We start from the raw sequence: 12,534 nt of genomic DNA, 5'->3' as shown, positions 1-12,534 counted from the left end.
TATGTGAAGGATCCGTTCACATCGCTCTTCAAAAAATGCAGTTTGATTAAAAAAATCAGATACTCCAAAAATCCTGGTAAATGGTTATTCTCAGGACAGATTTAAATTTTTTTATAGGTCATAAAGATGGGTCTTCTAGATAAAATTCAGATTTATTGCATTAAAAACTAAAGCCCTAGAATCAGTAGCTTTAAATTTCCAGTTTTTTAGCTTTCCCAGCTGTGCTTCAGTATTCTTATTCTGACTAGGTCTCCCACAAGAAGGAAAGAAGAAAATAATTTGATAAGTGCCACGAGCTCTTGCTTTCAACAGTATATTGTTTATTTAAAAAGAATGAAACATCTTTGCACTTCAAACTAGCTAAATACTTGAGGCTCAGTTAAAACTCCTGGAATTGTGCTTCCTGAGGACAGAAAAGCTCCCTTCCCCCATTCATAATTAGAATTAAATTTGGGGAGCTGAGAACAACAGCAATGGAAGGAAGAGGAGGTTAGAGCAACAGAGTTGACTCCATTTCAGCAGCTTGAATAGCAGTGAATAAATTAGGCTCTTAAAATTCATTTCATTGCAAGCTGACAGGTGCTCAGCACAGGTAATTTATTCGGTGAGTTCTAATAAACTAGAATTAGAAGCAAATAAGAAGCAGCTCCTCCCAAAGAGATGGGGAGGACACGGGTGGCTATCACTCAGTGCGGGCGGGTTGACGGGATCCAGCAGAGCAGCTCCCACGTCGTGGTGGGCTGGGTGGCAGCAGCACTCCCTCGCAACGAGGGGAGACGAGAGGCCGAAGGAGAGACCGGGAGCAGTCCAGGAAGGAAAGAAATGCACCCAGAAGAGTTGGTTAGAATCGCTAGTAGTGTATTCCAGCTACCACAAAAATCTTCTCTAATAAAACTTGCTTCTCCTATCTCCAACCCTGTGACCAGCATGATTGTTAATAGTTCCATTACCATTTTTCTTTCACAACAGCCATGTCCGTATTTTTATCATCATCTTTTTTTTTCAATAGAGGGGATAGATTCTGAGCTAAATCCTAAAGTCTGTACTCAGTCAGCCATAACAGTTAACAGTGTTTTCATCAGAAAGACTGCAATCTGTTCTTATTTGCAAATTTATAACAGAAATACTATATTCATATTTTTCAGAGTAAGTAATACTGTGCTTTACATAGGCAATTTCTGCCTGAAAGGGTCTGCACTGTCCTCAAAAGTCATTTTTTGTCAAATACTGGTTTCTACAGACCATGCTAGGTTTTACCTAGCATTGATAGGAAAGCAAATTGAAGTTGTATGGTTGGAATTTGTAACATATAAGTCAGCTACTAAGATAAAAGGACATTTCTGTATTTTCTATTCTATTTCTATTTTATTGTGCATTTCCCTCTGTACCTTTCATTTTAAGTAAGTATTTATATTTCATGGATTTCCCTGTCAGCAATTTGCCAAAGACAGGAGGAAAAAAATTCTAACTCATTATAAGTCTTAAACTGTTCTACTGACATTTTTTAAAAAGGACTATAGAAAGAATATTCTAGATTTTTATCTAAGAGAAAGGCAAAAACTTGCTTTGCAACTCTATAAATGACACTGCAATGATGTGCCATTGCAAATGCTTGTGAAAAGACAGTCATAACCAAGATACCGTAGTGTTCGACTTGTAACCTTGGAATAAGGATCTAAGTGACTAGAAAAAAAGAGGTTTGTTTTTAAGTGAAATACAAAAGTCTTAATTTAATGATGTAGAATTGTGGAGCTTGCAATCATGTTGCATAACTACCAGAAGCATATATGTAAGGCTGTGGTGTTACTCATGGTTGCTGAAAATCCATCTGATTTGACCACATTTTTATTGAAATACAAGAAATTTTGTTATCATTTAGGGTTTGATGGTGTAGATTTTATAAATCTACACTTTGATGCACTTTGAGGGCATCTAAACTTAAGGATTAATGTCAAACTCTTAAGATTTTTCTCACTGGCTATTGCTATAATACTTTCATCATATATGTATTTCCATATATATATGTTCCATGTATATATATTCCATATATAGTGAGTTGCTTTAAATGATATGCCTGTAATCTTTTTCTTTAAGGTAGCAAAACAGACAGAAGTGTATTTTTGTTATATGACAATTTTAAGCTTTTTTCCTTACCATTATTAGCTGAATATATTCATGGGTAGGTATTTCAGACCTGATTCTGCGTAAGTCATTTGGATGTTTTCCTACTGACATCAATAAGAATAAGATAAGATCTTTTTCTGAACAATGTAATGCTAATTTTGAATTAATAGCTAATGTAGATAGGCAATTCAGCCATATCAAATTTTAGATCTGTGACTGCACTGTGCGTTCTTTTAGTATTACTCGAAAACAACACTTCTTTGGTTATCTAGATTTTTAGAAATGCAGTGTTCATGAAAAATTCGTCTTCTTCAAGAGAGCTGATTATCTTCCATGTGTCTAGTCTGAATGCTTTGACGGGCAACATTTCCCAGTGCAGAAAGGCAAACATATCCAAATAAAATGCATCCATAAATTCAGAATAAGATCTTAATTCCAATATCACAAATCTGACTGTAAATCAAGAATATCAGTAATATTTAATACAACTGAGTTATACTAGAGTGATGTCAGTGTGAAATCAGAATAAAACCCAGGATCTCTGAGATGAAGAAAGCCTGAAATACCAGACCTAGTATTAAAAAAAGTAATTCCTTTATTCTCTCTTACATATCCTTGATATGTTTCTAAAATAAATCAATGAATACTGCATTTTCAGGATTTATAGAGTTTTTACTTCTTTACATTTTTCACCATTTAAAAAATAAAAAATAATTCTCTTGCATATAGCTATATAGAAAAAACCTACAAACTTAAGTAGACAGTTTGACTCAGGATTAGAAGGCTAGGTTTTTTTTCACAACTCTAAATTTGTAGTGGTAAATTATTAATTTTTTGACTCTTGAAGTGCAGCTTGACAGTTTGCAGATTAATTTCAGATGAACTACATTTTTGAGAAAACTATTGGAGTGAAGAAATATAACACAAGAGAAGGTACAGTACGTTGTAGCAATACAGTTGATTTCAGATGAGAAACTGGGAAAATCAACACAAGAAAAATTCACAACAAAAAGACCAGGAAGTAGTTAAGAATATAAAATGAACTGAAAAGAATTCTAGTGGTGAATCTATTTTACACTTTCCAAATGTTTCTAGCTATAGGTCTTAATTCAACAATGTCTTCAAGTATATGTATAAAATCGTGCACTTGCATATTGTCTCCTTAAATAGCTTCCTGAACTGGGATTTCATTATGTTCTTAAAAAATCTACTAGCCTTTTATTATATGCATGTAAAATAACTTGCAGATGTGTGTGTGCTGCATAAAGAAATAAACATAATACTCACATTTCTGGACTATGATCTTGCATTGCTACTATCAGGTGTATGGAATTTTTTTGCATTGATATGATTTGGACATTTATAGTTGTTTTCAGGATGAATGTAGCTTATTCTCAGCATTAACAATGTAATTTTGGTTCTGGTGTACGATACATAATGCATTTTATAGCTTGTAGCTGCATTTCAAGCAACATAGTGATGGGTGGATCATAATTTATTCCAGGAAAGATGCAAGCTCATCATAACGTTAAGTTTAATTAAGGGCCACAGTGACAAAAGAGAGCCTGGACTGGATGAGCTCAAAGTACTTTTTAGATGACAAATGACTGACACCCGTAAAAGAAATATCCGATGTACTTGTTTTCAACCTGACTTAAACCTGACTAAAGAGATGCCAGGCAGTATATTCAAAGAGTTTCAGATAGGTTAATTTTCTATAAGATTTAAATGAAAAATCAAAAAAAAAATCAAGCTTAATCTGTTGCCTAAAATTCAGATTTACAGTCAGGATGTGTATATATGAGGGAAAGAAACAAAGCTGGTAATTAGGAGCATTTGCAACCCCACATTTTTGTTATTTAGCTCTATAACCTCCGAAACTTGTTCACCTCAATGAGGTCATGGTGATACCTGCTCAAAGCAAACACGTAGAGAAAAATCTGGTTGCAAAATTTATTTTGTGGTTTTTATACCTGCTCTGCATACTCGGTGTTTGGAAACACAGTCCAATCTTGTCTGCCTAATCCAAATGAGCATTTCTCTCTTTCTTTCTCTCGCTCTTTGTGGCAACTACACCATAAAGGGAGAGGTGATGCTAAGGATAAAGGTCAAGATGATAGAATATGACAAGTCTTTGGAATGAAAAGAGAAACAAGTGTCGCTAAGTATTCAGCCTGAGCTTCTCTTTGCTCCCTGCAGGGTATCTGCACCACAACCACGGCATTTTTACACTTCTTCTTCTTAGCTTCATTCTGTTGGGTTTTGACAGAAGCGTGGCAGTCATATATGGCTGTTACTGGAAAAATTAGGACACGGCTCATAAGGAAACGTTTCCTGTGCCTTGGATGGGGTAAGTCCATACAGTTCATTTACTCAGAACCATTAGAATGAAATGTTAAATGCAGTAACAATATCAAGAGTATTGTCATTTTATTCAGTAAACCTGAAAGATATCAGACAACACATATTACTAAACAGAAAACTAGGTTATGAGACTTTTCATTTTATCTCAAATATCAATATAATCTTTTAGCTTAAGCTATGCTGGTGTATATACTTTAGCATTCTGTAACATTTCTGTTTTAACATCACTTTTGTAGATTTTTAGCAAAGTAATGTAATCTCAAGAAATCAAAAAAAAAGCAACAGAAAATATTCACTGAATATTCATGAAGTCTTTGGTACTAGTTCATGTGACATCAAATGTATCAGTAAGATAGCTACATCAAAATGATGCTCTATGGTTAGAAGACCCTTTCCCCCTCCCTGCGAGTGCCTGAGAAAAGGAATTCTGCCATTGCACTGAGCTTTATTAGATGGTTCATTCCATGTAGAATTGATCATTTTGCATTAGTTTGGCCTGTCATTTCTTGACCAGACAGAACAGCAATATTTTGCTCAGCATCTAATGGTTATTACTACTTTGATTTTTTTCAGGTCTACCAGCATTAGTGGTTGCAATATCAATAGGTTTTACCAAGACAAAAGGATATGGAACAACTCACTAGTAAGTCAATCTGAAATGATAAATCATGTATTTAATTAGCAAGACTTACAGACCCATCAGGAATTTTATAGCATAGTTTAAAAGCCTACAGGTATCCATTCACCTTTGGAACTGCCCTAGGAATCAATGAGTGAGCCACAGAGGAATGAAAAGAAAACCATATCCCAGTGTTGGGGTAAGCTCAGCAAAGTACCAAGGGTCCTGGATTTCTAGTGAGCACTTGAAGCAGCAAGCCTTTCAGAAGCACTGAGGATTAGATCCACAAAGTGACTTAGTTTTATATAGATTTACCAAGAAGATCCTTAAATGCTACAGTTAGCTTTTGCCAACTTCTAAATATGTCTACAACTGTACTGGGAAAAGTATCTCTGGCACCTAGGTTTCTGCCACCAAGGCTGTGTACCGCTATCTAGGCTTTAATGTCTGCAGGCAGCTTGGAGCCAAAGTCCCACAGAGATCTTGAAATAGCTCCCGCATGCATCCTGCCTTTCCTGGAGTGCCTGATCCAGTACGTTTCATGGACTGAGCCATGCATGAGAGACAGCAAGGAGGCCTGTATATTTTATTTACATCTTATTAATATAGTTCCTCTTTAGCCACCTGGCTAGTTACAATGCTTAGTTAGCACCTGGGAATATTCACTACTTAGCTAGGCTGCTGTTCCCTGATCTTTTGTGGAAGAAGTTTAGCCAGAGTCTCTCACCTGCCAGCAGAATGCTCTAACCACTGAGGTGTTATGCATGCAGGAGTGCATTTCTCTCTATCTCCCTGTTTGGAGCTCTCCTCACGTTGCTTAAGAAATTAAGCATGCATCTGGACAGAAGGAGAGGAAATATGACTCTCTAGCTTGGTAATGAGGGCATTCATCAGGAAGGTGGATGAGTTAGGTCAAGTCCTTGCTTCAATGAGTATTTGATTATTTTGCTCAGCATCATCACTGAGTGAGATCAGGATCCTCCTCCCTGTCCCGTGTGTCCCACTCCGCTGGCACATGGGAAGGTAGACTTCAAGTCCTTGTTCCGGCTCTGGGTGGATAAGAATTGAAAAAAAATACACCTCCTCTTGTCAAATATCTGCTTTAACCACTGAACTCTTAAGTTGTCAAAGAGTGAGAACAGGTGAACCTCTTTTTAATGAGGACCAGCTTACCTAATTGAAGCAGCTGTCCCTGGAACAGCACTTATGGTTGGGAATCATTAGACACTATATTGAGACCTGTTCCTCATTTTTTTTTTCTTTCCTATTTAATATGAGCTCATCATACTAGCTTTTTTACTATTTAGTCATGGAGCCAGGACTGGAAATGTGTTAGGCTATGTAAATTACAAATTGCAACATTACAATGTCCACAGTCCACTGTGGATCTAGCCCTATCCTGTGCAGGATCAATCCCATTGCATTTATTCTAGTTAAGTTATTCATGTGTGACTTCAGTTAATGTTGTTTCTTCTTCCTTCCTGGCTTGAATGCATTTTTAAAAGACGATATACTGAAATATTCAAACTACAAATTCAAGCTACAAATCATATATTAAGGGTGAACTGGAAAGTAAAAAAGTGTCGGTCTGTACACATAACAGCTCTTCTCCCAGTATCCAAAGTCAGCTGGCACAGTATTGTGGAGCAAAAGCACAAAATGAGGTGTACAAGGGGCAAACAGACTGATGATGCAGTTTTCATGATTTATTTGCAACTACATTTTCTTGACATTTGACATCACAATAATACACAGAAAACAGTGGAAAGGAGTTTCCTGCTCCGTCACCGGCTGATGTGCTATCCTACCCAGACAAAGAATTGCAGAAAAAGACCTGTGTGCTCTGGCTGTTAGGCTGCAGGAGAGCAGAGCTTGTGTGCTTTTTTAGCATTACCAGAGAGCACTTTTTGAAGTGCTTATACTAAGGAATATTTGGCCTGTTTGATTGTATTCAGATATACATGTGCCAACATCAGAAATATACCTTGTTGCAACTTATTCCTATTTTTTGAAAAAAAAAAATTCCAAATGGGGAAAAATGAATAAAAATAAAGCAATTGATTCCAGTCCCATAGTCCCAACATGAAGAGGTTGACTGTAAGGGAAAAGGCCCTATGATCTTTGAGGAAGATTTTAAGTAAGAAATACATTGAAGAAAAACTCTGAAACTTAAAACATTATGAGCTCAGTTTCACACGGCAATTATGTATATATTGGGGGTGGACCAGTTCCATGATCAAGCAGCCTCTGATTTCCACCTTTTTCATGCAGTTTACTTAGACAATTATGCTACTATGCATATAAAACCACATATGAAAACTCTATTTCATACTGGCACTTGTACTGATACACAGTTACAAACAGAAAAGATTTCCTAAAAATGGTAAAAAACACAGTGACAAGCTTTTTGGTATTTAAGGATATCTGAGGAAGTTCTGTGTGTCTGAAAGAGTGATTGTTTTTCCCAACTATTTCTTTGGATCTAATAAGGATTGTTGCTGTCGTTCCTCAGATGATCACAGCCATAAAAGCACCACTATAAGTAATACTTAATAAACCGCTGTGACATACTCCTGTATATATACAGTGCTAGGTATTAATGAGCAGTGCAGTTAAGTTGCAGGAATTCATTGCATGAGCAAAAATTAAAATTTCATCGTAGACAGGCGCCACTCTCCCAGGGAAAATCAAACTCCACTCAGGATGTATGGCACACACAAGGAAGTCTACAGGTGCTTCATCATTCAGCAGAATTTTATGACCATGTAACATGGTACCATAAAAGAGCATTATCCAGCAGTGGATGCTCTTAATGCTAATCAATTTATATGGCTTTCTGCTATGTGGGGATCAGAGAAAAGAACGCAGAACAGGAGAACAAAACAAAAAGAACTATAAAGCACAGGGAAAAAAGCTATTAGAGAAAAGAAAAAGAAGAAAAGAAAGAAAAAAATAGTCAGAAAGCCATCTGCAGTTCTCTTACAACATAAGAAGATACCTGAGAATCCATCTTCAGAAAGTCTTCAACCGAAAAAGGTTGGGAGTCAGTGCATTTCAGAGTTATTGACAGACAGATATTGAGTATATTGTACTAATCACATCATAGATTGTTGAAAATTCAGGTTATTGAAAACTCAGATTGTGTAAAGAAAAGAAAAAAGCCTTTACGTTTTTTTTTACCAGCTTTATTCGCAAATGGAAGTCATTTTATCAACCATTCTGCTTGAGGGCATGAGAGAGGGTCTTACAGGTTTTTGTAACAAAAGCTTTTTTCTCTCTATTAAAAAAAAGTGTATTGACTCTTTTTTCAGCACAAGTAACTCAAATTGCATTTCAAACAGCATAAAAATACAATTTTTATGGGCTGTGGCATCTATCTGCTAATAAATATGAACATTTTAATTATATATTTTAGTTATGCACAGTGGTCATTTTCACTGAGTTTTAAAATTCACACTGATAGGGTAGGCTACAATGAATATACTCCTTTTCAGAAGCCAATATTCTCGGTTTCTCACAATAAATAACCTAGTTGTTGGAAAAATGGCAACAAAAGTTGCAGAAAATTTTGAAAACTTTTTTGTTGACATTACAAAAATAAATTGAACATTACTTCTGTAATGATTTTTGAGATGGGATGTAGAATAGCATGACAAGTATTACCTTTTTAATAGTGAAACATATAAATTATTTATATCAATTTATCATTCTGGAATTTAGTGTTCAGATGCAGTTGGATTCAACTGGCAGATTTCACATGGATTCATTGCAATGGGAAACACTTTTTTTTCTGCAGTTAAAATTCCAGCTGTAACAGATCATTAATATTATGATGTGTTTGTGTTTAATTTACTTTGTTTTCAAGAGTACAAAAAGAGTGACAAATAAAAAAAAAGCATGTTTCTAATGTGATTGTTTGTTGATGTGACATCCATGTAAATTATTTGAATGTATATACTTGAGTTTTCTGTTACGTAGATGTGATAGTGTATTCCAATAAACATGCAGTTCTTTGAATGCATAATCACTAGCAAAATAGCAGAGCTGCATTTACTTCAGTGTGTGTGCACCTCCTGATCATTTGCAGATATGGAAAGTTTTACATCATAACCTATCAAATATTTAGAACTTGATTCTGTAAGCATTCTGTTTGGAAATCTCATGGTTTTCTGTGAAAGTCCAATGCAGTATGACAAAGTCTACAAGAGTAGTAAGTCATCAGAAAGCATAGTTTTTAGATACTTTAAAATATATCTAAGTTGTTTGCAAAATATTCTAGAGAATGCAGACAGCTGGATCATATAAAATGATTTTTATTTAAAGAGAGTAGTCTATAAGGTCTGTCCTAAGAGTAATTACTAAATAGCATAAATGTAGATGTATAGAAACCTCTTTTTTAAGTAAGTTCTACAATGCAGATACTTGACCTTTCATTATTTTAAGCACAGAACTATCAGGTGTTGTAAGCTAGAAATGTTTCTAGCTGTCTACGTGGCAAATTCTGGTCAGTTAGCTCATCATACGTGATTGAGGAACTCCAACAAAGATTTACAAGCATATTGTATGTTATACTCGTAATAAATTTTAGGCATTTCAGTATATTTATAATTTGCATTAAAAATTTTGTAACTAACAGTTGGGCTCAGTAATGGAAACCACTGTACATCAGCATATCAACAAAGTAATTTAACTCTTTTTTGTTCCTGTGAACCTCTACATGCAAGACTGAATTTACGTCAGGAGAATCTCATACTGTAGTAAATATCAATGTTTTCTTGTCAATACATTATATTTATTTTTAATTTGTGTTAGTTCTTTTCTAATATTCTTTCCAGCTGTTGGCTGTCTCTTGAAGGAGGGCTACTTTATGCTTTCGTTGGACCTGCAGCTGCTGTTGTCTTGGTAAACATTAATATCATTTCTAGTATTTTCATATAAAGTGCTGGAATATGCTACTTGAATTGTGAAAGCTTAGCTATACAATAGGATTAGATTTTGCTGAAAATCTCAAGCTCAGTGCTGTTTAATTACCTTCAGTTTTTTGAATGCATGATTCAATTGACTGTATCACATCTTTTACATCAGTTTTGTATCTCTCCATGTTTGCATGATAAGCTGTGAAAGAATAATATGCTGCTTGGTGACCCAGAAAACTTGTTACAGGCATCACTGAGTTATTATCAGTAACATCTCCGTTGCTGTCAGTGCCTTGTGAAGTTCGATGACGGGCTCGATTCAGTGCTGCCCGGCAGCATATCGCTGTAGTAGCAAAGGCAGCTGTAGCAGTGGAGCCAGGCAGCAAGTGCTCTGTGTCCACTGCTTTTGAAGGAAAAAAATCATAGTAGCTGGGAGATGTTACTCGTTTGTGTATTGGTCTTGCACAACTCTGAAAAATGCATTTAGGTGTAGGATTCACTTTACCTAACTGTAGACATCTGTAATATAGGTTTCTGTATCTAAGCAAGTTATCCCAGACATATTTCATCATCAGTGAAGAAAAAACATACAGTTTTAGAGCCCAGATCACCAGAACTCTTTCAGGTGTCTACCTGAGGATAAGGTGAACTACACCCTAGATGTTCCACTGGCTCTCAGTTGTCTGCTCTGCAGCCTGTGTGGTTTTTGTGTAATAATTAGTTCAGTCTTTTTCGCTCTCTTCTGGAAGGGAGGTTACAGATTGTGAATCTAATTCTTCTTTCCCTACACTGTTTTTTGTACCAGAATAGCTCTATCGACACCAGTTATTTCTGATTTTTCTCTTGCAAAAGGGAATCAGTCTTAGCAGTCATCAAAGATACAGTCATTCAGCTACAAAGATTATCCTGATATCGATGTTTACTAGTCCCATAGAGTGTGTCTCATCATTGCCTGGAGTCAAGCCAGGATCCTTTTGTGCAATTCCCAGTCCCTGTCATGATAGAGAAGCCAAGGATGTTTACAAAAAGCCAGTCCTAATTTTCACACGGAACTGTATGTTCCCTGTGTAATTGGCAATCTTTATTCAGTGATGTTTGAGTTCCCAGCCGCAGTTTGCCCTCCCATTAGTTGGTAGCTGTGGAAGGAGCTGTTCTATGCAACCACTTAAGCCTAAGTGTATGAAGTGAAAGAATTATGTAACATCAGATGAAAATTGTAAATGATGAAATAAAGTGATGATAAGAACGGCTGCAAAAGAGTTGGCAGGAAAGATTGGCAACAATTAGATATTTTGGCACAGGTCTTTATAAATCTGCTTAAAGGAAAAGGGATCACCCTTTGTAATCCCCTCCCCCTCAAAAAAGGGGGCATTTTTAATACATCATGTCTTCAGTATTACCACTTTGCAGGGTCATACAAAGTTAGATGCATAGAGTTTAGTTTGATAATACAAGTGGATAATAACATTCATTAAATTGTCCATTAAATGCCATTAGTGTGTCCATTGAGTGCCAAACTCTGATTGCTGAAATACTGGAATTTTTTGTTCAGGTTAGGTCTTCAATGGATGTATGTGATCATAACATCATTTACTTTAATGGAGCTAAACAAGCTTACCCCAGCCATTTATTTGGCCCACAAAAAAAAAAAAAAAGAAAAAAAGAAAAAAAAAGAACTGTGGTAAAACAGGGCTTGTGGCTGGCATTTTGGTGAATGATGTAGGCAATGTCTAATGCACAGGAGGATATGGAAAGCCCATTCTGGTTCTATGTAAATGAGAACACTCATACGCATCAAGTGCCTAAAAAGTAACATGTTTATGGTCATTTGTGTGCTCTGCGACTAGGTCTGCCATGTGCACGCAATTCAAATGCAGTGTTCTGTGTCCTGGAATAGGTTATATGATTGCAGTTAAAACTGAGGAAATATTAAAGCTATATCTCTCAAGTTTCTTGCTAGCAGGCAAGTATACATATGGCTTGATACCAGACAGAATTCAGTATTCAAAAATAAGGTTGTTGCAGTGATTGTGTGTGTGTGTGTGTATGGCCTATTTAAAAATAAGCACTTTATTGTGTTTGGGAACTGTGCCAAATTATCTCTGATGAAATACTCTGACATGTAGCATGGAACATATTGCAAGCATGGAAGAGGACATTTCTGAATAAATATTCAGAAATAAAAGAAACTATTTTTGAATATTTCAGGATAAAAATTTTTCTTTTCCATAGTAAAAGCTCAACCATTTGTTTTCTATTTGGCAGGTCAACATGGTGATTGGCATTTTGGTATTTAATAAACTTGTTTCCAGAGATGGAATCCTAGATAAAAAGCTCAAACACAGAGCGGGGTAAGCAACAACTGGGTTATTTTACAGCATATGAAAATTGTATCACCAATTTTCAATTACGGATATTCACCAAAATGCATTTGATTGTGCTTTGAACTTTTATATAAGTGTAATAGTGTGTCTAATAAATTTCATTCATCTCAAAAGTTGCAGTTGCATT

At 35.8% G+C, this 12,534-nt stretch overlaps 1 protein-coding gene across 1 annotated transcript in view; it reads left to right on the top strand.

Annotated features, from left to right (window-relative positions):
- The window catches only part of ADGRB3 (adhesion G protein-coupled receptor B3), a 460,553-nt gene that overhangs the window by 411,708 nt on the left and 36,311 nt on the right, over positions 1 to 12,534 (top strand). Inside the window, exons 19-22 of the mRNA XM_062571088.1 lie at positions 4,324 to 4,474; positions 5,062 to 5,131; positions 9,943 to 10,009; positions 12,289 to 12,374. Of these exons, the coding sequence (XP_062427072.1) occupies positions 4,324 to 4,474; positions 5,062 to 5,131; positions 9,943 to 10,009; positions 12,289 to 12,374 (374 nt within the window). The remainder of the gene's footprint in view (positions 1 to 4,323; positions 4,475 to 5,061; positions 5,132 to 9,942; positions 10,010 to 12,288; positions 12,375 to 12,534) is intronic.

Source organism: Rhea pennata, chromosome 3, assembly GCF_028389875.1.
Source record: "Rhea pennata isolate bPtePen1 chromosome 3, bPtePen1.pri, whole genome shotgun sequence".
Classification (NCBI taxonomy): domain Eukaryota; kingdom Metazoa; phylum Chordata; class Aves; order Rheiformes; family Rheidae; genus Rhea; species Rhea pennata.
This window is presented reverse-complemented; position numbering and strand designations above follow the sequence as displayed.